Here is a 25,164-nt window from a genome sequence, read left to right on the forward strand (position 1 = left end):
GTTGTTGAGACTTTAGAGAATGAATTGCCAAGATTATGGGGTCATGGTGATACACAGATTGAATCTTCGTATCCAGGTCACAATGGGTTGTTGTGAGAATGGTCGGAAAGCAATAAAGAAGGCAAGGAATGCAACATATATTTCAAGGAATGAAGTCAGAAAGATTTCGAAAGAGATACAAAAATTGGAGAAGCAAATGATTGTTAGAAGTACTATTTGTAATGATAGAAGTTCTCAAAGCCACTGCATGATAATCCTTGATGTCCCAACAGTAGGAAGACATCAGATGCTTGTAGACATAAAGGGATCTAAAAATATTGACCAAGTTGGTCTAATGGGATTCGAGGCAAAAAATGCAGATAGCAAAGATCAACCAAGGAAACATAGAATTAAAAATAGTGGTTGAATCCATTCCAAATGGTGATTCTCATGTGCCATTTAGAGATAGCAATTTGACCATGCATTTGCAAGATTCCTTTGAGGATGACAATAGGGGTGTACAAGAAACTGTGGAACCGGCTATGGCCGATTCAAACCGACCTTGGAGGTTGGAACTAACTAAGACTGCCAAGGAACCGGTCGATGGGCTGCAATGTTTTAATAGAACCGACTGTCGTCGGTTTGGTCGTGGTTTGAGGCCGACTCAAACCACTAAACTGGACGATGTAATAATACCTAATTTTTTTAAAAATTATATCAATATGAAACGATGACGTTCCACTTAAGTTTAAGTGAAATGACATTGTTTCACTCCTGCATTTATGCTTTAGACACAAATTAAATGACACCGTTTATTATTAAACCAAACGGCGTCGTTTTATCTATAAGGTGCAAAAAAAAATAAGTAGAATGGCACCATTTGGTATTAAACCAAACGGCGTCGTTTAGATAATATGTCGTCTACTCTCTTAGACGAACGACACGTCTAGGAGGGAACCGAGAACTGACCATGAATTGTTGGAGTCGATATGCCCGGTTGTTCTCCTTCCCATCGATCGGTTATGGTTGGTTGCTCCACCGTTTTCCCTCTCATTGGTTGGCAGCAGTTTTACCCAAAAATCGAGCTGAAGGGTTTAATTTTCATCCCTAGATGACAAATCAAAATTTTTAATGATACTCTATGTTAGCGTGATATGCTCTGTGTTTCCTTATTTAGCTTTAGACACTTGTATATATTTATTTACGTAGAATCTGTACAGAGGGCTAGTTTCCATACATAGACAGATTTTATTTACTGTAATCCAGGCTTAATTCTAGCCATGTATCTTGCACTTTGGTGCCTTTATAATGATAAGAAATCCTCACAATGAGGTATTCAAGCCAATTTGACATGGTATCAAGAACAAGTTATTAGTCTTACATTTTTTTTCTTTCGGGCTTTTCCTTTTGGCATTATCGGCGGCATCTGTGTTGTCTTTGGCTTCTGTTCTGGTGATTTGGTCCTATCGGCAGCATCTGTGCTATCTTTGGTTGCTGTTCTAGTGATTCGGTTCTCTCTGGGTGTTTTTTTTTCGGTGCAGTCTGGTTATGGGTTCAGTGTTTTTTCTGTGGCTCTCGGCTTCCTGTTGTGTGGGTCTTGTTCCAGGCTCCTGGTCGGCACTTTCTGTGCCCTTTTTCGTTGCTGTTCTGTGCATTTCTGTTGCCTTTTTTAGTCTCTTTTATTTTCGGCTTTGTGGGTTGGTGTTGACAGCAGATTCTTGAATTTTTTTTTTGGTCTCGGCAGCACTTATTTCTGCAGCTTTCGGCAGCTCCTTTATTTCTTTTGGATTGTCAGCAATTTTTTGGTTGGTCAGGTACTATTTTTAATTCGGCGTGCACTTATTTTTTTACGGGTCTCATGTCTTCCGAGTCTTTTACCGTGAAATTTACGGGTAAAAATTATTCTACATGGGAATTTCAATTCCGTTTATTTGTTCTGGGAAAGGAGTTATGGGATCATATTGATGGGAGTAATCCGGCTCCTACTGAGCTTCCTAAATTAGCTTAGTGGCAGATCAAAGATGCTAGGGTGATGACATGGATTTTAGCATCGGTTGATCCTCTGATTGTTCTTAATTTGAGGCCTTATAAAACTACTAAATCTATGTGGGACTATTTGAAAAAGGTGTATAATCAGGACCATACGGCTCGACGGTCTCAGTTAGAGTATGAAATTGCCAGTTACACTCAGGGCAATCTCTTCATTCAAGATTATTTTTCTGGATTTAATAATCTTTGGGGAGAATTTACTGACATAATTTATGCCAAGGTACCAGAAGAGTCTCTCTCTGTTGTGCAGGAAGTTCATGCGCAAAGCAAGCGCGATCAATTTTTAATGAAGTTACGTCCTGAATTCGAGGTCACTCGCTCTAATTTGATGAATCGTGCTCCTGTGCCGTCTTTGGATATTTGTTTTGGGGAATTACTTCGTGAGGAGCAGCGTCTTGCCACCCAGGCTACTTATCAGCATGACACAATGATACCCCCTGCTGTTACTTATGCTGCTCATGGAAAAGGCAAGGGACGAGACATGCGGACAGTTCAATGTTTCAGTTGCAAAGAATACGGACATATTGCTAATAATTGTGCACGGAAATCTTGCAACTATTGTAAGAAGCCTGGGCATATTATCAAAGATTGTCCTACACGTCCCCAAAATCGCCAGGCTCATGCTTATCAGGCTACGGTGGGTTCCGCTTCTGCTACTCCCGTTCATGACTCATCTACTCTTACTACTGAGAAGGTTCAGCAGATGATTCTTTCAGCTTTTTCAGCCTTAGGGCTGCAAGGTAACGGTTCCCTTTCTCCCTCATGGCTTGTTGATTCGGGTGCATCTAATCACATGACTAGTTCTTCTGATACACTTAGCAATATTCGGCCTTATACTGGATCGACACACATTCAGATTGCTAACGGTAGTCAGTTACCTATTCATGCTATTGGGGATATGGATTCCACTGTTAGAGATGTTTTTGTCTCTCCTCAGCTTTCTACTAGTCTTATTTCAGTGGGTCAACTAGTTGATAACAACTGTGATGTTCGTTTTCCTCGTGATGGTTGTCTTGTGCAGGATCAGGTGTCGGGCAAGATACTCGCGAGGAGGCCTAAAGTTGGACGTTTATTTCCTTTACATTTTTCCATTCCTAATGTCATTTCATTTGCTTGTAACACTGTGAACAATAAGTGTGAAGTATGGCACAAACAGTTAGGTCATCCTAATTCCGTTATTTTATCTCATGTCATAAACTCTGGTTTGTTGGGCAATAAAGATCAATTTTCTTCTCTCTCTTTTGATTGTTCCACGTGTAAATTAGGCAAAAGTAAGTCTCTTGCTTTTCCTTCTCATAGTACTCCTGTTGAACGTTGTTTTGATTTGATTCATAGTGATGTGTGGGGCATTTATCCTGTTATCTCTCATGCAAATTATAAATACTTTGTTACGTTCATTGATGATTATACGAAGTATACTTGGATTTATTTTCTTCGCTCAAAATCTGAGGTCTTCTCTGTCTTTCAACAATTTACTGCTTATGTTGAAACTCAGTTTTCTTCTGGCATTAAAATTTTGCGGTCTGATTCAGGTAGTGAGTACATGTCTCGTAAGTTTCATGATTTTCTTAATAAAAAAGGCATTGTTTCTCAACGTTCTTGTCTGTATACACCTCAACAAAATTGTGTTGCTGAACGAAAAAATAGACATTTGTTGGATGTTGTTCGTACGTTACTACTCCAATCCTCTGTTCCCCCTCAATTCTGGGTCGAAGCCTTATCTACGGCAGTTTATTTAATTAATAGATTGCCATCCAGTGTTTTGAATTTTGAAAGTCCTTATTTTCGTTTGTATCATCGACATCTTACCTATCTTGATATGCATACTTTTGGTTGTGTCTGATTTGTTCATTTGCCTTCTCATGAACGACATAAGTTATTTGCTCAATCTGTTCGATGCGCTTTTATGGGTTATAGTGCTTCTCACAAAGGCTATGTTTGCTTTGATTCATGCTCTAACAGATTTCGTATTTCTCGTCATGTTGTGTTCTTTGAGAATCAGTCCTTCTTTCCTTCTTCTGTTGAGTCTTTACCTGAGATACATGCTTTGCCTAATTTTGATGACCCGGTTTCTTTTCCTGATCGTTTCAAATCTGGACTTGTATATGAAAGACGACATCCTCCTTTGCCCCTTCCTGAGCCTGGTCCGCCATCTGAGCCTGTTCAGCATGCATCCTCTACGGGTGATCTGCCTCCTACCATAGTTCCTCGCCGTTCGACCAGAGTATCTCGCCCACCCGACCGGTATGGTTTCTCTCATACCTCTCTTCATGCTACTTTGTCCTCCATTCTCATCCCGTCAGGTTACTCTGAGGCAGCTAAACATGATTGTTGGCAGGCGGCGATGGCCGAGGAACTCCAGGTTCTTCAGGATAATCATACATGGGATGTTGTTCTTTGTCCTGCTCAGGTGAAAGCCATTGGTTGTAAATGGGTTTATTCCATCAAGCTGCGTTCTGATGGGACTCTGGATCGGTATAAGGCCCGGTTGGTTGCACTTGGTAATCGGCAGGAATATGGGGTGGACTACGAGGAGACTTTTGCTCCGGTTGCCAAGATGACTACAGTTCGGACTATTCTCTCGGTTGCTGCCTCTCAAGGCTGGCCTCTTCATCAGATGGATGTCAAAAATGCTTTTCTTCATGGTGATCTCAAAGAAGAAGTCTACATGACCCTTCCTGCTGGTTTGTCCTCCTCTTCCTCCTCTGATGTCTGTAAATTGAAAAGATCGTTGTATGGGCTGAAACAAGCTCCCCGAGCGTGGTTTGATAAATTTCACTCCACTTTGCTTCAATTTTCTTTTAAGCAGAGTGCCTATGATTCTTCTTTATTTTTCTACAAGACCTCTCTTGGCATTGTTCTTCTTCTGGTTTATGTTGATGATATTGTTATTACTGGGACAGACTCTGCTTTGATCACCCGATTGCAGCATCATCTCCAAGCATCCTTTCATATGAAGGATCTTGGTCCTCTTACTTACTTCTTGGGATTGGAAGTCCATACTGATCCTTCTGGCATTTTTTTGAATTAGCATAAATACACTCAGGATCTGATTACTTTGGCTGGTCTTCAAGATACTTCTTCTGTGGATACTCCTCTGGAAGTAAACACGAAGTATCGTCGGGAAGAGGGTGATCTACTCTCTGACCCCACCCTATATCGACAGTTAGTGGGGAGTCTGAATTATTTGACTATTACTCGCCCTGATATTTCCTTTGCTGTTCAGCAGGTGAGTCAGTTCATGCAGGCTCCATGTCATCTCCACTTGGCTGCTGTTCGTCCTATTATTCGATATCTTCGAGGTTCCCCTAGTCGTGGCTTGTTCTTTCCTACTGGCACTCCTCTTCGTCTTGTGGCTTACAGTGATGCTGATTGGGCAGGTTGTCCTGATACGCGCCGATCTGTTACAGGTTGGTGCATGTTTCTTGGTGACTCCTTACTCTCTTGGAAGAGTAAGAAACAGGATCGTGTCTCCAAATCCTCTACTGAGTCTGAATACCGTGCAATGTCCGCTGCTTGTTCTGAGATTCTCTGGCTTCAGGGTCTTCTTGCTGAAATTGGTTGTGTTCAGTCCTCTCCTACCCCTCTCCATGCTGACAACACCAGTGCCATTCAGATTGCTGCCAATTCTGTGTTTCATGAACGTACCAAACATATTGAGGTGGATTGTCATTTCATTCGGGAAATCTTGGATTCTCGTATAATTACACTTCCTCATGTCTCTACTAATCTCTAGATCGCCGATGTGTTTACAAAGGCCATGACATGACAGCGTCATCAGTTTCTTGTCAGCAAATTGATGCTTCTTGACCGCCCAGCATCAATTTGAGGGGGGATGTTAGCGTGATATGCTCTGTGTTTCCTTATTTAGCTTTAGACACTTGTATATATTTATTTACGTAGAATCTGTACAGAGGGCTAGTTTCCATACATAGACAGATTTTATTTACTGTAATCCAGGCTTAATTCTAGCCGTGTATCTTGCACTTTGGTGCCTTTATAATGATAAGAAATCCTCACAATGAGGTATTCAAGCCAATTTGACACTCTACACTAGCCCAAATCCGAGGGAGATACATAAGACGATCTCCACCCTTGAATATGGAACATATATAAGAATTCTAATTCTTGGAGTTTAGTGGTAGAAGATGGAGAATCCTGATCTGCAGACAACAATGGGTATCATTTTCTGCCCTCTGATGTGCCTAATCATGACAATCGGAAATTCTGCCATTATTTTGGGTCTTTGGCTAGCACATGGTGCTTGGACATATTATTGCATTGTGAGAGCTAAACGATCAAGAACTGTTTTGAAGCTAGTTCTTTGCATATGCATTCTACCTTCACTCTTGATTTTATGGCCAGTGGTTGACATTATTGTGAGTATCATAGGTGGAGCAGCGTATGGTTTCGTTTCAGCAATATTTGCCACCTTTGATGTTGTGGCAAAATGAAAGACTAATAAATTATCCATTATTTTTATAATGGTACTTGGGGAACTATTGAAGGGGGAGCCTCACTACTGTCACAGATTTTGAGGATGTTTGTTACCATTCCTTCTTCTCATATATGGATGACCTTCATATTGAAGTATGTAAATAGTTAGTTAGTAGTCAATTTGTAAATAGTTACTTCAGTTGTAAATTTTGTTTATTGCACGTGTTTGCACATGCACTCTTCTCTTTTACTTTTGATAATACAGAAGATTCAGTTTCTTCTCCATGTGTGTTGTTGGACTTTCTTGAATCTTCTTGCACATTTCGGATGATTGGATCATCCTAGATTACTTTTCCTACTTGGTATCGGAAGAAATTTTTTGATTCTCGATGGCTGGTTCTTCTATTGCAAATGTCAACCTCACAGACAATTCCTCAAGTCTGTATTTTCTTCATCATTGCAACAATCTAGGGATTATTCTCGTTTCTCAATTGCTGGACAAATATAATTACAATTCTTGAAGCAAATCTATGAGGATTGCTCTCAGGGAAAAAGAACAAAAAGGGCCTCTAGATGTGGACTATTATGATATTAGATTGCTCTATCTTCCTGCTACAGTTATAGCGGGAGTTCTTGGTTTCATCATTGATTTGTCCTTAATCTCACTCATTACTATTTGCAAAGGCCCTTACATGCTCTTAAAGGAATGGCACTGCTTGTTTCAATACCTTATTGGTTGTGAAGGCCCTTTCTCGGAGACAATATGTGCACTTTTTGGTGGTCTTGCTATCCTACTCTGGCCATTGGCTGTTGTTGGGGCAATTTTTGTTTCATGCTCTATGGTGAGTTAGGAGAATAGTCACTGATCTAAACCTTGAGGACAAGGTTCCTTGAAGGGGACGACAATGTCATAAACCCCACTAATTGAGTCTAAACTGAGTCAAACAATGGAGCTGGAGAATTACTTCCATAATGGGCCAAGTAGATGGGCACCTATTATATAGTCCTTTAGCATTTAGTCTATGTTAGTAGATGGGCAGGGAAAGTATTCCTTGGATTGTTAGTGAATTTGGTGGGTTTTCCATAATTGACATTCGGCCTTTTTGTTTGTTGGCCTAGGGCTTTTATGGGATTTTAGCATATGTACTTAAGGCCCTAAGGGAGTTATTTTGGGGGATTATTCTGGAAAAATCTTTTCAAGTGTTCGTATTGTTCTTCCTAGGGGATTGAGGGACCCTGAATACCCTCTGTAACAATATCAATGAATGAAAGTTTATGAGTATTTCCTCTATTACTATCAAATCTTTACATTGTTCAACATATTTTCAAGACTCATTACAGCTTGGTTTCACCTTAAGTACCATTCGTCTGCATGCCCTTATCCCCGCCCCCACTCTCTCTCTCATTTGTGTTAGGGTTGAGTACTACTGACCAAGTTGGAGTCGAATTCAACTTTTTCCAACTTTGATTTCAATTTAGTTGGAATTCGATATCGATTTTCGACTCCACTTCTATTTTCGACAAGTGCAAATCCGATCCACAAACAACTAAAATCTATAATTCCATTTTTTTTTAAATGATTTTCTTTTTGTTTTTTGTTTTTGGTTTTATCAGTGAATATGTGCATCTTGCCGTTATATTTTTTCCTTTTAACCTCAAAAGAACTTTTGCCCATGCAATTCACTATTCTACTATAAAATATATTTAGTAACTAAATAGAGCCTCATATTCAAATTGAGATCCAGCCAAATTTTAAAGTGAAATTCGAGAAAATTTAGTAAAATTATTAGGTTAAATCATAAAACATTCATGAAATGATTTTCGTCATCTTAAATTTTTTCATTACTAGTCACACTGCTATTTTACATATTTTGAGTGAGTAATATATAAAACTACTTAAAATTTCTCAGATCAACAAATGTAATTGGACATGACAAAGTATAAGGTACTAAAGACTAATATTTGTTAATTATTATTAATTCAGAGATTGTAATTATCTTTATCGTTTTCCAATCTTATAATTTTATCAGAACAAAAGGTTGTAGACCGATCATGTTTTCGTTTTGACATTACAGCTTATATCACGTATTATTATAGCCAACATCGTAAAAAGATATAATTGTATTATATTTAAAAGAAATTATATTTATAATTTTATAATACGTAAATCAACGTATTTTTTTAAATCAGAATTTATATAAAAAAATTATTATTTTAATAATTTATCTCACTATTTTTCAAAGAGTACCTAACTTCTAATCTTAATATTGTGTAATTATTCTTTATTTATGATAATTTTACTTATCATTCTTATGCATTATACCAAATTTATTATATTTTTTTTATTTTTTTATAATAAATATATAATATATAGATGATGCTAGAACAATTCAATTATAAACTCCCTTTTAAAACATCATTAAGAAAGTACAGTTTTCGTGTTGGTGAGAGTCGTAAGACTAAACGAGGGTTAGTTCGTTGGGTGCACGGTAATTAGTTAGTTACTAGGAAAAGGTTTGGAAATTCCTCTTTACTTTTCATGAAACCCTTAACTTTGATCTCCTCCTCATCCCCCCCTAACCCCAACCTCTTACGGTAAGGAGTCAACGTTGAATTCCTACTCAAACTCAAACACTTCAGCAATATCCAGCCGTGTATTTACCCACGTGCGCATCATCCGTTTGATTCACCATTGAGGTCCACGAATATTCCCCCTAAAACATTCCGAAATCTTTTCTTTTAAAACAACCATCAAAGTCACGACGTTACTCTCTCACTTCCATAGAATTACGTACAACCCAGCCCCCATTCCAAACTAATGACTGAGGCTCTCAACCGTCACTACAAGCTTTGCGAGGAGACCGGCCGGGGACGGTTCGGCGTCGTTTCCCGTTGCATCTTGCTGGAAACTGGTTCCCACTACGCCGTCAAGTCGGTCGACAAGCGGCTCACCACCGGTGACTCGCTCGAGGCCCAGTCCCTCATCGCCGAGCCCAAGGTCCTCCACCTCCTTTCCCAACACCCGCACGTCGTCAACCTCCACAACCACTACGAGGACGACTTCCATCTCCACCTGGTCCTCGATCTCTGCTCCCCCGAAGATCTCTACAGCCGCATCGTCAGCCGCCGTGTCATTCCCGAGCCCGAGGCTGCCATCCTCATGTCCCAGCTCGTCCAGGCCATTGCCCACTGTCACAGCCTTGGCGTGGCCCACCGCGACATCAAGCCCGAGAACATCCTTTTCGACGAATGCAACGGCCTCCTCAAACTCGCCGACTTCGGGTCCGCGGAGACTTTCAAGGACGACGAGCTCATGAGCGGGGTTGTTGGCTCGCCCTACTACGTAGCCCCCGAGGTCTTGTCCGGGGCGGATTATTGCGAGAAGGTTGACGTCTGGAGCGCCGGCGTCGTCTTGTACGTAATGCTAGCGGGGTTCCCTCCGTTTTATGGTGACTCCGCAGTAGAGATCTTCGATGCCGTGCGGAGGGCCAATCTCAGGTTTCCGACTAGGTTTTTCCAGTCAGTGTCTCCGTCGGCAAAGGACTTGATCAGAAAGATGCTCTACAGGGACGTTTCTAGAAGATTATCGGCGGAGCAAGTTCTGAGTAAGTGCCATTTGTTTCTTTGTTGTATGCTATGTTTGGTTTCACAGAAAGAATTCCTTCTATACATTCTTCCTAGCAGCCAAACAAATTGAGATTTTAGTTTTCGTTCCAAGAACTTGAAGCAACATTATCAGTATGAATAATTCATGAAGGTGCTTGGATTTGTTTGTACAGGACATCCATGGATAATCAGTGCATGAGGAGGGAGTGGTTGATCGGAGTTCAAAATTAAGAAGAGATTCATTGTAAACGGAAAAGATCAAGGAAATATATGATATTTTTTTAATGAAAAATGCTAGCTTTAAGAAAAGAGAGAGGTTTATTGTAAAATTAATTTTATTATAAAAAGTTAATTTATAAATTTCTTTTTGTAAAATATTTTTAATTCTTCTCTTTTACATAGTAATTTACATGTAATATTGCAAGGGAAAGCGTACAGATATCTTTCTCTGAGTTTTTATTATAACGAAAGTTTCGGAGTTTCCTAAGTTATTGTTTGACGATTAGCCTTGAGATTTTTTTTTTTTTTTAATTTTATCAAAATACTCTTGATGAAATATTTTATTTTAAATAAAGGAATATCAAATATTTAAAAATCTGCAATCGATTGATTGTTTTAATAATTATAACAAAAAGGGAGAAAGAATCAGTCCCTAAATGAGATCAGAGAGATAGAATTAAAAACTCATTCACTCTTTATTTATTATCAAAGTATACTAAACTTTTAAAGGGTTGATGCAAATACAATAATAATTAACAAGATAATTTAAATTACAAGTATATATAAAAGGAATAGCTAGCTGAAGCTGCGAAACTATATACTGACGTGGCCAAATCCATTCATCCTAAATTAATGGCTGACATTGGAACATAATATATATCTTATATATGCAATGACATGAAGATTTCAACAAAAATTAAACACAAACATATATAGATCAAACGTACGTATTTATTATATATATTTGGTACCTCTTGGATTTGGAGTTTGTTCCAACACATGAAGTAGTACTACTGCCACATGACATGATGGGATCCTCATCGATCGTCTTTCTCCCATCGATTTAAATTAATTATATAAATTAACTTATTCCAGAATCGTGCCCAAATTAAACATGATGAGTGTGCTACTCGTCACAGCCTGAAAGCTGATCGAAGCATATATATATTCTGAAGCCAACTGATCTTTGATTGGCATTTGTCACCAAATATGTATATATATTTAAAGGTCACTAATTGATATAATGATCTTCCTTAACTTTGTCGATACATTCTGGATTGAAAGAGAGTTCTGAGCTACTTGCACGAGAGAGAGAGAGAGAGAGAGAGAGAGAGAGAGAGAGAGAGAGAGAGAGAGAGAGAGAGAGAGAGAGAGAGAGAATATTCTCTGGCTGGACAGTTTGATGGAGACAGCTTGCGATCGAGTGGGGTCTTCCCTCATTTCCTTAACTCAATTATTATATCCAATATAGTTATGCTGCATGCTTGAGTTTAATTTGGAGAAATGCTTGGCATCTCCAATTTGGATCCCAAGCATTTCTAAGGAAACTTTTTATTTATTTTAATGTACGTAGTGATTAAATAAATGGTTTTAATGGTGTTGTGATTTTTATAAAATATTTAAGAATATAAAAATAAAAAAAGACATTTAACATTATCGCGACCCACCCTCGTGCTACACCTTCAGTGGATGTAGCAGGTCTCTTTAATTTACGTTAGTCTAGGATATTTGAGGATGATTTAAATTTAACAAAACAGGCCTGTTATAAATTAGTGCTTATTATACCATACTATGGGCTAATAATTTGGTATTATCTATAACTAGCAAGAAAGTTAGGCACACAATCGTGATTGACTCTGGCAGTGACAGTATTTGAGGCCAGTTGACACCACCACCTGTCCCAAGCATGAGATGGCGTGGGACATCTACACATCAAATCTCCCCTAGATCATTGCATTCCCCACTTTACCTACATTTCATGATACATAAATGTTATAATAATGACCCAACAGTAGTACTCTTCCACTTTTTGTACTCCCAATTGCTAAATGGAAAGGTGGTCGATCTATTAAGTGAGGAAAACTATAATTTATTTTTATATTTTTGCACTTACATTAAAAAAAAAAAAGGTATGGTTTTACTTGAAGTTTAATATGAAAAAGGTAAAAGACAACATATCTTCAAATAAACAAAGCCCATGCATTTTTCCACGCAAGAACAAAATAAATCTCAAGTCTCATGCATGTTTATTAGGTCCTAGCTTGTTCATTACTATTTTTTAACATCATTGGTTTCATCTTTGATCCCTTGGATAACCAGAAGGATCTGTCCTCTTAGGCCACTGTATTAATGTATCCTTTAACTCTACGTGCATATCCCACATTATAATAGGTTTATTGGTATCGATATTATTTTTGGTTGCTATCGCTTTGATATCAATATATTCAATGCACTTGTCTTTGCATAGTCGGAACTACTAGAGACAGAATATTATCACAGCTATACATGAGGTGGTAGCTGCCACTTCAATATTGCATGGGTCCCTTTCAAATTTAACTTTAAGCAATCAAGCGACTCCGAATCCGAATGGAACGTACATTCATTAGCATGCATGCGCACCCTGATCGAGAAACCTACATTAATGGAAGTTTAGGGATGCTCGTGTAATTACTATGTTTGGTTTTTATAAACTCAAACGGAAATTTGGATTTTTTGCTACCTACAAAAAAATAAAAGAGAAAGAAAATGAAAGTGTGAGAGGTTCTGATCATTAATTGTTCATTAACATTCACCTTTTGAAGGTCCTAATTACTAATTAGGGTTTGGTTGTGAACTTGTGCGTTTAGAATGTCATGAAATAGTTCGGTTCTTAAATTGTGGTACTACGATAAGTGAACCTACAGAGTGGCAAACCCAGTCGTCATCAAAATTTGCACGTCTGTAAAAGAAATAATGTAAAACAAAACACTTCTTCCCTAAATCAATTCATGACCAGCCTCTGTTTCAAAGAAGGCCCAATTTAAGTGGAATTTCTAAGGCATCTATAGTGAATTAAAGGTTACACCTAATATTATAAGATGAAGCGTTATTTTCTATTTCTCCATCTTCCGAAATTTGAATTTATAAATTTTGGACTAGGGATTTCTATTTAGAAACACCAACTTCAAGCAATCACTACTCACAGTCCAACGAGGTATTACTATTTTACTTTCACACAACAATCAGCAAATGATGTTTTATTATATGAACTATGGTTGATTGCAGAGAAGACAGGTCACAAATGGGAAATAGGACATGTAGAAAAGCAACCAACGTGAAAAAGAGCTTATTCCATGTTTAGGCTATATGTAAAGAGCATATTAGACAGTTCTAAGGTCATGACTAGCCTGCTGCCTTGACTTCTGGAGCGGCTTCACTTTCTTCCTCAACTTCATGTTCTTCCTCAGCTTCACCAGACATTTCTTCCAATGATCTTCCTTTTGATTCAGGCACCAAGAAAGTAAAGACAATCCCAAGAAAGTTGACTACACCAAGCGTAATAAGTGTATTTCTCACTCCAATACCCTTTTCTGCATACTGAAATCCAAATGCCCCAACTATTGCCCCAGCCTTTCCCGCTGCAGCTGATATACCGTGACATGTTGACCTTAGCCTTGCTGGGAAAATCTCTGCTGGCACGACGAATGTTGTGGCATTTGGACCAAAATTTGCAAAGAAAAACGTGAGGGCATACATTACAACGAAACCAATTCGGTTGGCTTCTAAGGTCCAGTGATGATAAGGAAGGGCCAAGGCAAACATAAATACAGTCATGAAGAAAAACCCCATTAATTGAATAGCAAACCTCCCGATCTTGTCAATGAATGCCACAGTAAACCAATACCCTGGCACAGTGCTGCAGAGAGCTATAAGAGTTTGTGCCCGGCCAATTCGGAAAACTTCCTCAAGGGCACTCATTTCTTTTGGTTTAGGAATCCAATTAATGCCAGTGAAAATATCCTTCTGAAACAAATTCTGGCTGTAGAAGGCAATATCTAACAAGAACCAAGCAGTCGTGGTTCCTACCAAATGAAGCCCATGTCGGGAAACAAACTCCGCAGAGAACAAACCAAAATCGTTTCCCCGTTCTCTGTCATCAATTTTCTCCTGTTCAGTCTCCAATTCAACCTGCAGAACTTTGGTCATATCTGCAGCTGCCTGTTTGGCATTCTTGGCAACCAAGGCAGTGTAACGAGCAGTTTCAGGCATCTTCATGCGCCAGTAATATGTAAGTGCAGCTGGGATTGCTCCAAACATTACAATTATTCGCCAAACATAATCAGCTTCTGGAGGAGTGGAGCCAATATTATCAAATTTATAAGCCTGGGCAGGGTATTTGGCCTTGAAAGCTGCTGAAACTATAATAGCAACCATCCCACCAGCCAGAATTCCAAAACCTTGCATTGCAAACACTGCAGCAATGAAGGCTCCCCGAGTCTTCTTGTTGGCATACTCGGACATGATAGTGGCAGAAAGCGGGTAGTCACCGCCAATCCCAAAGCCAAGCCAGAACCTGAAGAAGCACAGTGTAGCCATAACAGCTTTGGGATTGTTTCCAAAGGAAAGGCCACAAGCAATTGAACAAATGACCATGAGCATGAGGGTCATGCCATATGCACTTTTGCGGCCCATTTTGTCACCGAGCCAGCCAAAGAAGAGTTGCCCTGCAAGGGTTCCGCAGAGGGCAACGCCATTGACAGCAGCCGAGACATTTGAAGGCAGAGAGCCAGGATCAGGAGAGCCAGCCTTGTAATAGTACAAGCGGCCCAACAGTTTGGTCACCAGAGAGATGCAAAAGAGATCATATGCATCAGTGAAAAAGCCCATGCCAGCGATCACAATTGCTGTGAAATGGTACCATTGTGTTTTGGCAACATCAAGGGCCTTAAGCACTTGGAGTTCCTTAGTCATGACTAGGCCTTCTCAGTCACAGGAGCTCTTGTACCGTCTTAAAGTGCCTTAACTCTAGTATCCTGAAATTTGAAACAGATTATTAAAGTAAAATATCAATATGTGACACATTTATGACAGAAGAATTAACATGCAACCCGGAAAAGTCAGGGGGTGAGTCAGACTCGTTCGAGTGGAAACTATTAGACTTGTGAGCTGTGGCGTTGAAACAAACAGAAAACAGCGGGTTAGTTAAGAAGACCATAAAAGGAGAAGCCAAAATTTTCCACAGCTGCATATACTGATATGGGGAAGCGGGGAAGCTTTTTTTTTTTTTTTTTTTTTTTTAGAAATAGACTTCAATTCAATATAGAATGAAGGAAGTTATAGCTGTGACCAATAATAACAGGTAACAAGCCCCGCTTACAAGCCAACTATCCATCGGATGAATGCTCCCCCACACATAACTTTCATTGTGCCGGACAATGTCTAAAACTTCTAAACTCTCTAATGACAACACCATACTGAGAAGCGAGACTCTGTTAAACAGAAGTGTCCATCTCGGCTTGTCTACGAGAAACACAAAACATCCCTACCCTCCATGAGAGGAGAGGAACTACCCAACCTTCACCTTCTAAAAGAGGAGAAGACTCACAACCCTCATCCTCAAAAGAGGAGAGGTACTCGCCTATTTCAAAAAATTTATCAAAATATAAAAAACAAACCTAACAAACCACTGAAAACACACAAACTGAAAACACTATATGCTCTTCTAGGCCGTATGCCCACTAGCCTTTTGCCCAACCACTTTTACACATGATTTTCTGACAGTACCCCACAATCTTCACGGTAACCTGCAGCACAGCAAACTAATTTACCGTCATGCACTACACCGTCACTCTCTTTCTACGTATGGTCTTTTGACAGCAAACCAACCAACAAACGTGACCACTTCGCAGAGTGCTTGGGCAAAACAAGTCGTCTCCGTCACCTTCACCGTCGCCAGCCCATAACCAAAACAAGCCATTCTCCACATCGGCTAGAATAGATGGAAAACCAGAAACAAAACTAGAGACCAAATGCACTGAGAGCTTATTTTCAGAGACAAACACCATGACCGAAACGAACAAAACCTCAAATAACTGCGTCACCCCCTCTCCGGCCTCCACCCAAGAGAATCTCCACCGTGAGCAGCGTTCGAACTCCACCCCAGAAGATCTCCTTATCCCCCCTTGCACCTTAGCATGAATCCCGAAAATAACTCTGTTTTCCATGGTAAAATAGAGCACATTAGACCCCACTGTATTACCTCCAAGCCTGCAAGCAAACCAATCACTTCTGACGGCAAACCGTCCGGACTCCGCCCACACCAGAGGTCCTCTGTTTTCCACCAAGCCCAGCTACGTAGTTTAGATACGGTGGTCAAACTCAAAGGACCTTCAGACCACACCATTCCACAGCCAAAACCGGAGTTGAGCTCTCCTCCTCCACAGTGCAACCATCACACCGCCAACCGCGAGATTTATATTGGAGGATGACTTCGGGCTCCTTGACCGGGAGGTGGAACTTTCGACCACCATACCACCGCCAAACCAACGCCTTATTGTAAACGGAAAAACCAAAAGCAAAACAGAGAGAAGGAACCGGAAAAGGAAAACTAAAATAAACGGAAAACAGAGTTGGAGGGAGAGGAAGCCTAAGCTCCCACCTCCCTCGTACGAAAAACGCTACCTGGTTTCTAGAGAGATGGAGGAGCTTCTCTCTCTAGGGTTTTTCTCTCAAACGCACCTTCCAGAACCACAAAAATAAGTTGGAAGCGGGGAAGCTTGGCTTGCTTGTTTTCACAACCATTCTCATTTTATCTCATTTCATCTAAGTTTTACAATTTTTTAAAATTTTTACATAAAATAAAATAAACAATTTAACTTTTTCAAATCTCAAAATAAAAATTATATTAAAAAAATATATTCTGACAATATTTTATTCAATTTTTATTTTAACTTATTTTATCTCATTTGTGAAAATAAAGAAACATTAAAAAAATAAAAATAAAAAAAAGGGAAGAAATAGATAAAGAGCATAGGAAGTGCCCAAGTAAGTGATACCACAATTACCAATCTAATATTATGTATTAGTTGTGGTCTGTGGCTGAATCAGGGAACGCGACGATTAACGTAAAGTTTTTTCTTGCCTTTTTTTTTTTTTTTAAATAAGTATTTTAAATGGTCTTGTTGGCATTAAAAAAGGGTATCAGAGACATTTCAAAACATGTTTTGGTCAAACCGTTCTCTTATTGCTTCTGAAAGTGCAGCTACTTAATTTATAGCACTCTTAATTAGTAGCAGAATTCGTCGACAAAAGCATAAATAAGATAAACGCTACAAATTCTATGCTACTACAGAAAGATGTGGAAGAAAAGGATGGATGGAAAGCATATGCGACGGAAAATGGAAGGTCTACCTAAGCAGGAAAAGCTGCAACCAGATACCATATGGTAAACTCGTACCAGGAGACCCAAAAATTTGGCAAAGACAAAGAAATCATTTAGGCGATAAAAAAATCCCAATGTGAGCAAAATTACATGAAAATTTGTAGAGAAAAGTGAAAGTATTAATAAAGCGTCCTGACCTGAGAATAATTGTGCTTTGCTAAAAATAGTTCAGATATTCAGCTAAAATGAAACCAAAGAGGCTATGAACATGTCAGGGAGGGAGAGCTTTTTCTTTCTTAAATTTCTCACCATCCATACAGAGAATAAGGAGAATAAGAGACAGAAAGAAAAATTCCGGAACCTCTCGAAAGAAAATGATTAAAGAAGAACCAAGATTAAGAATTAAAAATAATAATAAAAAAAATTAAAAAAGAAAAAAAGAAAAAAAGACGTCCAGTTTTCTCGAAAAATTATATGATTTCTATCCAAAAAGATAGAAACTTTTGATTTTCCGGCACCTCAACGAATTCTTGATTTCCGGAACTTTCCTTCTTTTTCTTTTTAGTTGGATTTTAGAAAACTTGACGTAATGGTATTATAGGATCGGTAAAAACTAAAAAGAAGCAGAACAGGAGAAAAAAAAATCTTGAAAAATCTTGAAGTCTGATTAGTGCTTCATAATCAAAATAACAAGCACAAGTGGAACACTCTTATCTAGAAACATTCAGGACTGATATTTTTGAGTGAATCTCACTTACAATGTGCACAATCCGTAACCCAGTACAGAAGCCGAGTTTGGAGAGCTAAAATCCAATAACAATATTCTTCTGCATTTCATTCTAAGAAAAAAATGAAAACGAAAAGTTCATTCGAAATCCTTAAGCAAACAATTACCTTTTGCCTTTACTGTACTAGCGAGGAGAGTACTGAGAGTCCTCCAGCGCCTTGCTTTTTCACGTACAACAACACATGTTAAATGCAATGCGCGAAAGAAAATGGCGTACGTCGAGCAATACCAAAGAGATTGTCCACCAGAACGCGAGAGACAGAGAGAGGAAACAGAGGACTAGGAGCTGTGTGTGGAGCGAAGGAAGTTGAGGGGCCTGGCTCCGTATTTAACAACCGCAGGCGCCTCGCTTTTTAAAGAATATACTATATGTCACATTTTTCTTTTATTTTAATTCCATAACACTTAATAGAAAAAACAAGAGTTAGTAAAATATTATCTTGTTAGTATATTACATACGTAACTAAAAATTCTCTTGCTACACTTTGTCTTTAACGATTAGCTGGTGCAGTGGATGATCTTGAGTTTTCTTTTTTTAAAAGCCTCAAACAACAACGTGTAGCTCAAAGCCTCAAACAACAATGGTCGTCTCGCACATTCTTATCCAACCATGTTGAAAATCAGTTACAATAATTAAAAATATATTTACTTTCTATAAATTTAATTTTAAACAACATTTGAGATACTGTTTAATTAAATATACTACTTATTAAGTTCATTTATTAAAAAGAATCTAACCCATACGTGACGAAGTATTAAAATATAATTTAAAAATTTTTAGAAACCATACTTGGCTCCTAAATGTTGGGCAAATTGCCGTCTAGATAGACAAAATCAAAGATTTGTCAACATTGTGTATGATTCACCGATCCAGAAGTTCTACTGCAAAGTGCTATTGAAGCCCTCAAACACTTGGCAATCCAAATTGCATACTGTTTATAATGTGGCTGCTGGATTAGGCCCATGTGCCTTCAATTGTCACGAGTCAAGCCCAAGTCAATTATAACTTCCCCGGGTGGCAGGTGCCCTAAGCAAATTAATGTGGGTATCACTCAATTAAATCCATTTTGTACGGCCGGAGCCCTTAAACATGCCTCTCGCTTTCCAACTCCTCCCTTGTAATCAGATTATAAGGTTCTGACAAGATTTCGTTTAATTATATAGGTGAGCTGTGAATCTTTAAATAATAATGAGATAATTTAATTTAAAATATTTTATGAAATTAAGATAAGAAAATAATAATTAAATAAAAATATTATAAAGTTAAAATATTATTATATTTTAATTTAATTTTTAGTTTAGAATTTAAAAAATAAATTAATTTTTATGTTTTATTTAAAAATTTAGGAAAATTGTAATATAATGATTAGATAAATAAGTTAAAATATTAAAATTAAAAAATATTTATATTTAAATATTAAAATAAAATAAGATGAAATAAAATATAATAGATTGACAACTTCTGTTAAACCAAACGAAGTCTAAATTAAATACCTTTTGGAATTTGAATTATCAGTGTCTCTCTCCTGCTAGACTATGATTAGTTGGATATATGCTATCTTGTTTTAATATTGAGTAGTGTTACAGCCACTGAGGATGTGGCGCGACGTCAATATGGTCGAAGATAGGGGTACTATAAACAAGTCCAGTTCGAGCGAGAAGAGTTTAGTATTTAAGTCTTGTTTGTTTAACTTTTATTCGGATACAAATCAAGCATCTAGTTTGGTTTTATGTTTACGAACAATTCATTTGATATTCGAGAGATTTCAAATATTCACGACTTATATAAATCTGATTATTTATATCATATTTTATAACTTTATCTACAAATTTTGATAAATATAGTTTGATTTTATATATGCTAATATCTTAATAAAATTTATATATACATATATATAAATAAGGGTTCAAGTAACGTATTTAATATTAAAATAGGATTTCCTTTAATTTATTTAAATCTTATAAATATTCTGATTATAATATGGAGGTAATATTATAATAAAAAAATAATTACATATACAATATTATTTGAGTTTATACTTTATAAGAATTTATACCAATCAAGTCGGGCTTTACACGATCAGTTATATCGTTGAATTATAAATTATAATTTTGTGTTCATAAACACGCCATTTAATAAACAAATCAAATGAAAGTAACAAAATTCTCTAAAAAACTAGAGAGAGAAACTCTCCCTTCTCTCTAGGAAAAGTTTAGGAAAGCCATGGAGGGAGAGGGGACTCCCTCCCTCCTTCATATTTTTTTCATTTCTGTTTATAAGCCACAATCTTTTTTCCTTTGATAATAAAAACTGTTTGGCTATGTTTACGTCTATTGAAAGGCCATCACCAGCCGTTATTCCAAGTCCTCTTCCTTAACAAATCACCCAACTGGGCAGAGAGACATTCCATGGTAGAGGTGGAGGACTTCGGCTTCGAACGACAAGTGTTCCTAACTGTTTGGTTTTGGTCTTTTGAGGGGACAGATTTGAGGGTTTACAGCATGAGTTGGTAAGGGAGTTTTACTCATAGAGATGGAGTTAACTTGCTAGTTGGGGTGCTCTTCTATGGGATATAGGAATTCTGTTTTATCCATGAAAAACAAATGATTATTTTGGGGATCCATGCCGAGCTGCATGGGGGGATAAAGCGTCTTCCGAGGTGGATCTCGGTCGTAGCTCATGGTGGATGTTCTCATGGATAGTGATTGGAGTTCAAGCGACTCAAAGTCAGACGGTGGTTGGAGTTTCTTGGTTGTTTTTTCTTCTTATTTCATTTGTTTCTTTTTGTTAGATCTGCTTTGATTATGGATGATTGTAAATAAGCTCCCGGTGGCTCTGTGCATGGTTGTTATACGAATATATGGAATTGTCCGTCTCTAGGTTTTGTCTCTACCAATCCAAAACGGTGGTTGTCCCGATTGGAGTACCGGTAATGGGAGAGGTTGAAGGCGACGAGGCTGGATACTTGGACTGGGTGGTAGGGGGATGGTTCGGTAATGGGAGGTAACGGGAGAAGCTTGCTGTGCAATTTGTGGGCATGGGCAGCAGCATACCAGAGCAGATGGAGGACATGCATACGACATGGGCATTCGGCATGGACAGTCATTGGAGTGCACAGTACTTTATTTCTTTTTTTGTCTTTTCCGTTAGGATATGTCAATGGAGTTTTATTTGTTATGCAATGTCTGTTAGATTAATGAGAATAATTTGAAATAAGTGATTTATTTTCCTCTTTTGGAGGAGTAGGATAGTGAGTCCCTATCCTATTTGGAGGATGAGAGTGGAAAATCTCCCTCCTCTTTTGGAGGGTGGGGGTGAAATGAGTTGGTTTTCTCACAGACAAGTCGAAATGGACATCTCTATTTTTTACATAGTCTCGCATTTCAGAAGAGCTGTTTCATTGGAGAGTTTTTGAAGTTTTTAGACAGTATTTGGCACAATAAAAGTTGTGTGCAAGGGAGCTTATAACCGTTGAGTAGTTAGCTTATAATCGAGGTTTGTACCCGGACTTATTGGTCACAGTTATAACTTCATTTATTCATAAATTAAATTGAAATCTATTTCAAAAAATAATAATAATAATCAAATCAAATCAAACTCGAGTTTAAACAAGTCGGCATCAAACGGTCTGTCGAGTAATCTTATATATCTAGAATCCTAATCGGAGATCGATGTATTATGTAACAATTGGTGAGTCATTATGTGTGAGGATGTGCATGTGATGCCCTCATCATGATCATTACTTTACACTCGATCAGTTGTTCACGTACATCATCATATGATGGTTGAAGATCCAATGCAACATTTGTTCACGATACATGCATTTGCATATATATGCTCAACAAACAGTAAACTGTTATAATTTTTTCTTCCCTGGACATACAATTAGCTAGAGAAGATATATGGAAACACACAATATAATGTTGTTAATTAAATGATCGGAGTGATCCAAAGTTCCAAACCAATACAAAATATCTACAGTACCATTACTGCGCGCAGTGCTGCACTTAAATTTAAACACGAGAAACCACAAACGAATGAAAATCTCACACAAACTTGAAATATTGGAAGGTACTTTCGTTAAACAAGACCCCATATATAATCACACTTGAACTGTCCTACCACCAGCTGCATTAATCTGCTCGGTAGTCTCAATCTCACCTTCATCGTTCTCTCCCGTCAACTCCTCCAATGATTTTCCCTTGGACTCTGGCACCAACAAGGTAAACAGCATTCCCAAGAAGTTAATTCCACCAAGCACAAGAAGCGAGTTCTTCACCCCGATTCCAGGCTTGTATCCAGCATCGACTTTATTTCTGTCTTGGTTTTGCGCAGCATACAAGAATCCAAACGCCCCAACTATAGCTCCTGCCTTCCCGGCAGCGGCTGATATTCCATGACATGTAGACCTTAGCCTTGCAGGGAAGATTTCAGCTGGCACAATAAATGTTGTGGCATTGGGTCCAAAGTTGGCGAAGAAAAAGGTGAGCGAGTACATTACGACAAACTCGAGATGGTTGTGCGTCCAATGATTGTAAGGAATGGCAAGTGCAAACATGAACACAGTCATGAAGAAGAATCCCATCAGTTGGATTGCGAACCTTCCCATGTAATCAATCAGGGCGACCGTAAACCAATACCCCGGCACGGTGCTGCACAATGCTATGAGTGTTTGCGCCCTTGCAATCTTGAAAACCTCTTCGAGTGCACTCATGGTTGCTGCCTTTGGAATCCACCCAATGGCGGAGAAGATATCCTTTTGGAACAGATTTTGGCTGTAGAATGCGATGTCCAACAAGAACCAAGTAGATGTGGTTCCAAGCAAGTGAAGCCCATGGCGTTTTGCGAATTCCTTGGTGAATAAGCCAAAGGTATTGGATGGCTCCCCAGCAAGCCTCTCTACTTTTGTCTTTTCAGCTTGAATTTCCATTTGAAGCACCTTAGACATGTCTGCCGCGGCCTGCTTTGCGTTCTTTGCGACCAGGGCAGTGTAACGAGCTGTCTCGGGCATTTTCATACGCCAGTAGTACGTGAGGAGAGCAGGGAGAGCTCCAAACATAAGCGTCATGCGCCACACATAGTCAGATTGGGATGGAAGCGAGGCCTCTGGATTATCTTGGAATGCGGGAGGGTTGTATCTGTTGTTGAACGCGCTTGAAACAATTAAAGCGACAAACCCACCACCCAAAATTCCAAACCCTTGCATCGCAAAAACTGCTGCTATAAACGCTCCGCGAGTCTTCTTGTTTGCATATTCAGACATAATCGTAGCAGAAAGTGGGTAGTCACCACCAATGCCAAAGCCAAGCCAAAACCGGAAGAAACAGAGTGTGGTAATGACACCATTTGCTGATTGTCCAAAGGAGAGCCCGGAGCCGACGGAGCAGACCACCATGAGAACGAGAGTTATGCCATAGACCTTCTTGCGGCCCAACTTGTCACCGAGCCAACCAAAGAAGAGCTGGCCGGCCAAAGTGCCACATAGCGCCACACCATTAACAGCATCAGCTACGTTTGGAGGCAACGTGCCGGGCTTTTCTAAGTCTGGTTTTGTGTAGTAAATCCGGCCAAGTAACTTGCTTACGAGCGAGATGCAGAAAAGATCGTATGCATCGGTAAAAAATCCCATTCCAGCAATAACAATTGCTGTGAAATGATACCATTGAGTCTTGGCCACATCAAGTGCATCGAGCACTACCAATTTGTTTCCAGCCATGGCTAGATCTTTCTGCTCTCTGTATTATCAGTACTCTTCTTCCAACAGTTTCCTGCATTTAAAATATATATATTTATATATATTCGTAAGGAACGATTATGATATCAATAATTTCAACAAGAAATTAAGCTTAATAATTCTGTGTAGTAGCGAAAATGCCCCAATAGACAACCTTGGATTAGGCCATAATCTAGGCTGACAGACGCACCCTTCCGAGAATCTGCCGTTTAATATTCATTTTGGTCTATTTAAAATCTAACTTTACGATTCTAAAAAGTAGAGAAAAACAATTAAATATAATAACACTGAAAACAACAAATAAAAACTGCTTCCATATAAGGGATGATCATACATGCGTTGTGCCTCGATATATGATCTCTTATCAATAAGTGGTTGACTTTGACTCGAACATGTTTTTTTTTTTTTTTTTTTTTTTTGGGTTCAACTCGAACATGGTTTTTAACAATATACGAACAAGTCATAAAAATAAATGATATTGAAAATAAAGTTCTTGACCTAACAAGTTAGATGCAAGGTACGTACCTGTGCCCTGATATGGAGGCAGAATGGATGGGAATGGCTATCAACCTCAAATGAGCAGGCAACAACTAGAAGGAAAGATTCATAACATTTACAAGGGAGATCTAGGTGCTGACCTGCAGGCTGGCTATATACTCGAATTGAATTGGAGGCCGAGAGCGGAAGATCAGCAGAAAGGAGAGAGATGGCCTGAGGCACCTCCTGCTAATTGTGTTGGCAATGGAGGGGATAGAGAACAGAGGTCGTTTTTATAACGCCCGCATGTGACCCAGTTCCAACTGGCCTGCAACATACAAGTGGACGCATGTGACCCGATCCCACTGGCCTGCAACATACAAGTGGCATATACCATGCGTCGCCTCATTCACTATAGTCAACGTTTCACAAAGTCAACTCACAATCTTGCTTCTCGACCATGCGTTGTACGGATAGATTACTAATAATTTTTTTTTGGTAAACAGTGTTGTTGCAATCATTACAGAGAGTAAAAAATTGTCCAAACTTATTTTACAACAATTTGACAATATATATATATACTTTAGACATAAAATTAATTATATAAAAATAATTGCATAAATTAATATGGATTGATTTGGTTCGTCAAAGAGTAAAATTATTTTTATTGAAACATAAATATGACAAATTATATAAAATCACGTTAATTTATAAGATTATTTTTATATAATTCT

At 38.6% G+C, this 25,164-nt stretch overlaps 4 protein-coding genes across 6 annotated transcripts; 2 read left to right on the forward strand and 2 right to left on the reverse strand.

The window, feature by feature from the left end:
* Positions 1-1,717: 1,717 nt before the first annotated feature.
* LOC122300686 lies at positions 1,718-3,264 on the forward strand. 2 transcript variants are annotated; one of them, XM_043111511.1, is made up of 2 exons: positions 1,718-2,768; positions 3,050-3,264. In XM_043111511.1, the coding sequence occupies exons 1-2, from the start codon at positions 2,012-2,014 to the stop codon at positions 3,085-3,087; spliced, it is 795 nt and encodes a 264-aa protein (XP_042967445.1). In that variant the 5' UTR covers positions 1,718-2,011; the 3' UTR covers positions 3,088-3,264. The 2 variants fall into 2 exon arrangements, with proteins under 2 accessions (XP_042967445.1, XP_042967446.1); XM_043111512.1 differs by lacking the exon at positions 3,050-3,264 and adding an exon at positions 2,808-2,996 and having other exon boundaries at positions 1,718-2,665.
* Positions 3,265-9,252: 5,988 nt separating this feature from the next.
* Positions 9,253-10,381, forward strand: LOC122300688 (phosphoenolpyruvate carboxylase kinase 1-like). Its single transcript, XM_043111513.1, has 2 exons — positions 9,253-10,070; positions 10,245-10,381. Exons 1-2 carry the CDS (start codon positions 9,284-9,286, stop codon positions 10,268-10,270), a joined length of 813 nt encoding a protein of 270 aa, XP_042967447.1. The 5' UTR covers positions 9,253-9,283; the 3' UTR covers positions 10,271-10,381.
* A 2,892-nt stretch (positions 10,382-13,273) lies between these two features.
* Positions 13,274-18,529, reverse strand: LOC122300689 (low affinity inorganic phosphate transporter 1-like). Its single transcript, XM_043111514.1, has 2 exons — positions 18,326-18,529; positions 13,274-15,083 (listed from the first exon to the last, which is right to left on the reverse strand). Exon 2 carries the CDS (start codon positions 15,019-15,021, stop codon positions 13,453-13,455), a length of 1,569 nt encoding a protein of 522 aa, XP_042967448.1. The 5' UTR covers positions 15,022-15,083; positions 18,326-18,529; the 3' UTR covers positions 13,274-13,452.
* A 3,591-nt stretch (positions 18,530-22,120) lies between these two features.
* LOC122300690 (probable inorganic phosphate transporter 1-3) lies at positions 22,121-24,736 on the reverse strand. Of its 2 annotated transcripts, none has more exons than XM_043111517.1 (2): positions 24,592-24,736; positions 22,121-23,987 (listed from the first exon to the last, which is right to left on the reverse strand). In XM_043111517.1, exon 2 carries the CDS (start codon positions 23,933-23,935, stop codon positions 22,322-22,324), a length of 1,614 nt encoding a protein of 537 aa, XP_042967451.1. In that variant the 5' UTR covers positions 23,936-23,987; positions 24,592-24,736; the 3' UTR covers positions 22,121-22,321. The 2 variants fall into 2 exon arrangements, with proteins under 2 accessions (XP_042967451.1, XP_042967450.1); XM_043111516.1 differs by having other exon boundaries at positions 24,479-24,708.
* Positions 24,737-25,164: the final 428 nt, after the last annotated feature.

This window comes from Carya illinoinensis, chromosome 2 (assembly GCF_018687715.1).
Source record: "Carya illinoinensis cultivar Pawnee chromosome 2, C.illinoinensisPawnee_v1, whole genome shotgun sequence".
NCBI classification, from domain to species: domain Eukaryota; kingdom Viridiplantae; phylum Streptophyta; class Magnoliopsida; order Fagales; family Juglandaceae; genus Carya; species Carya illinoinensis.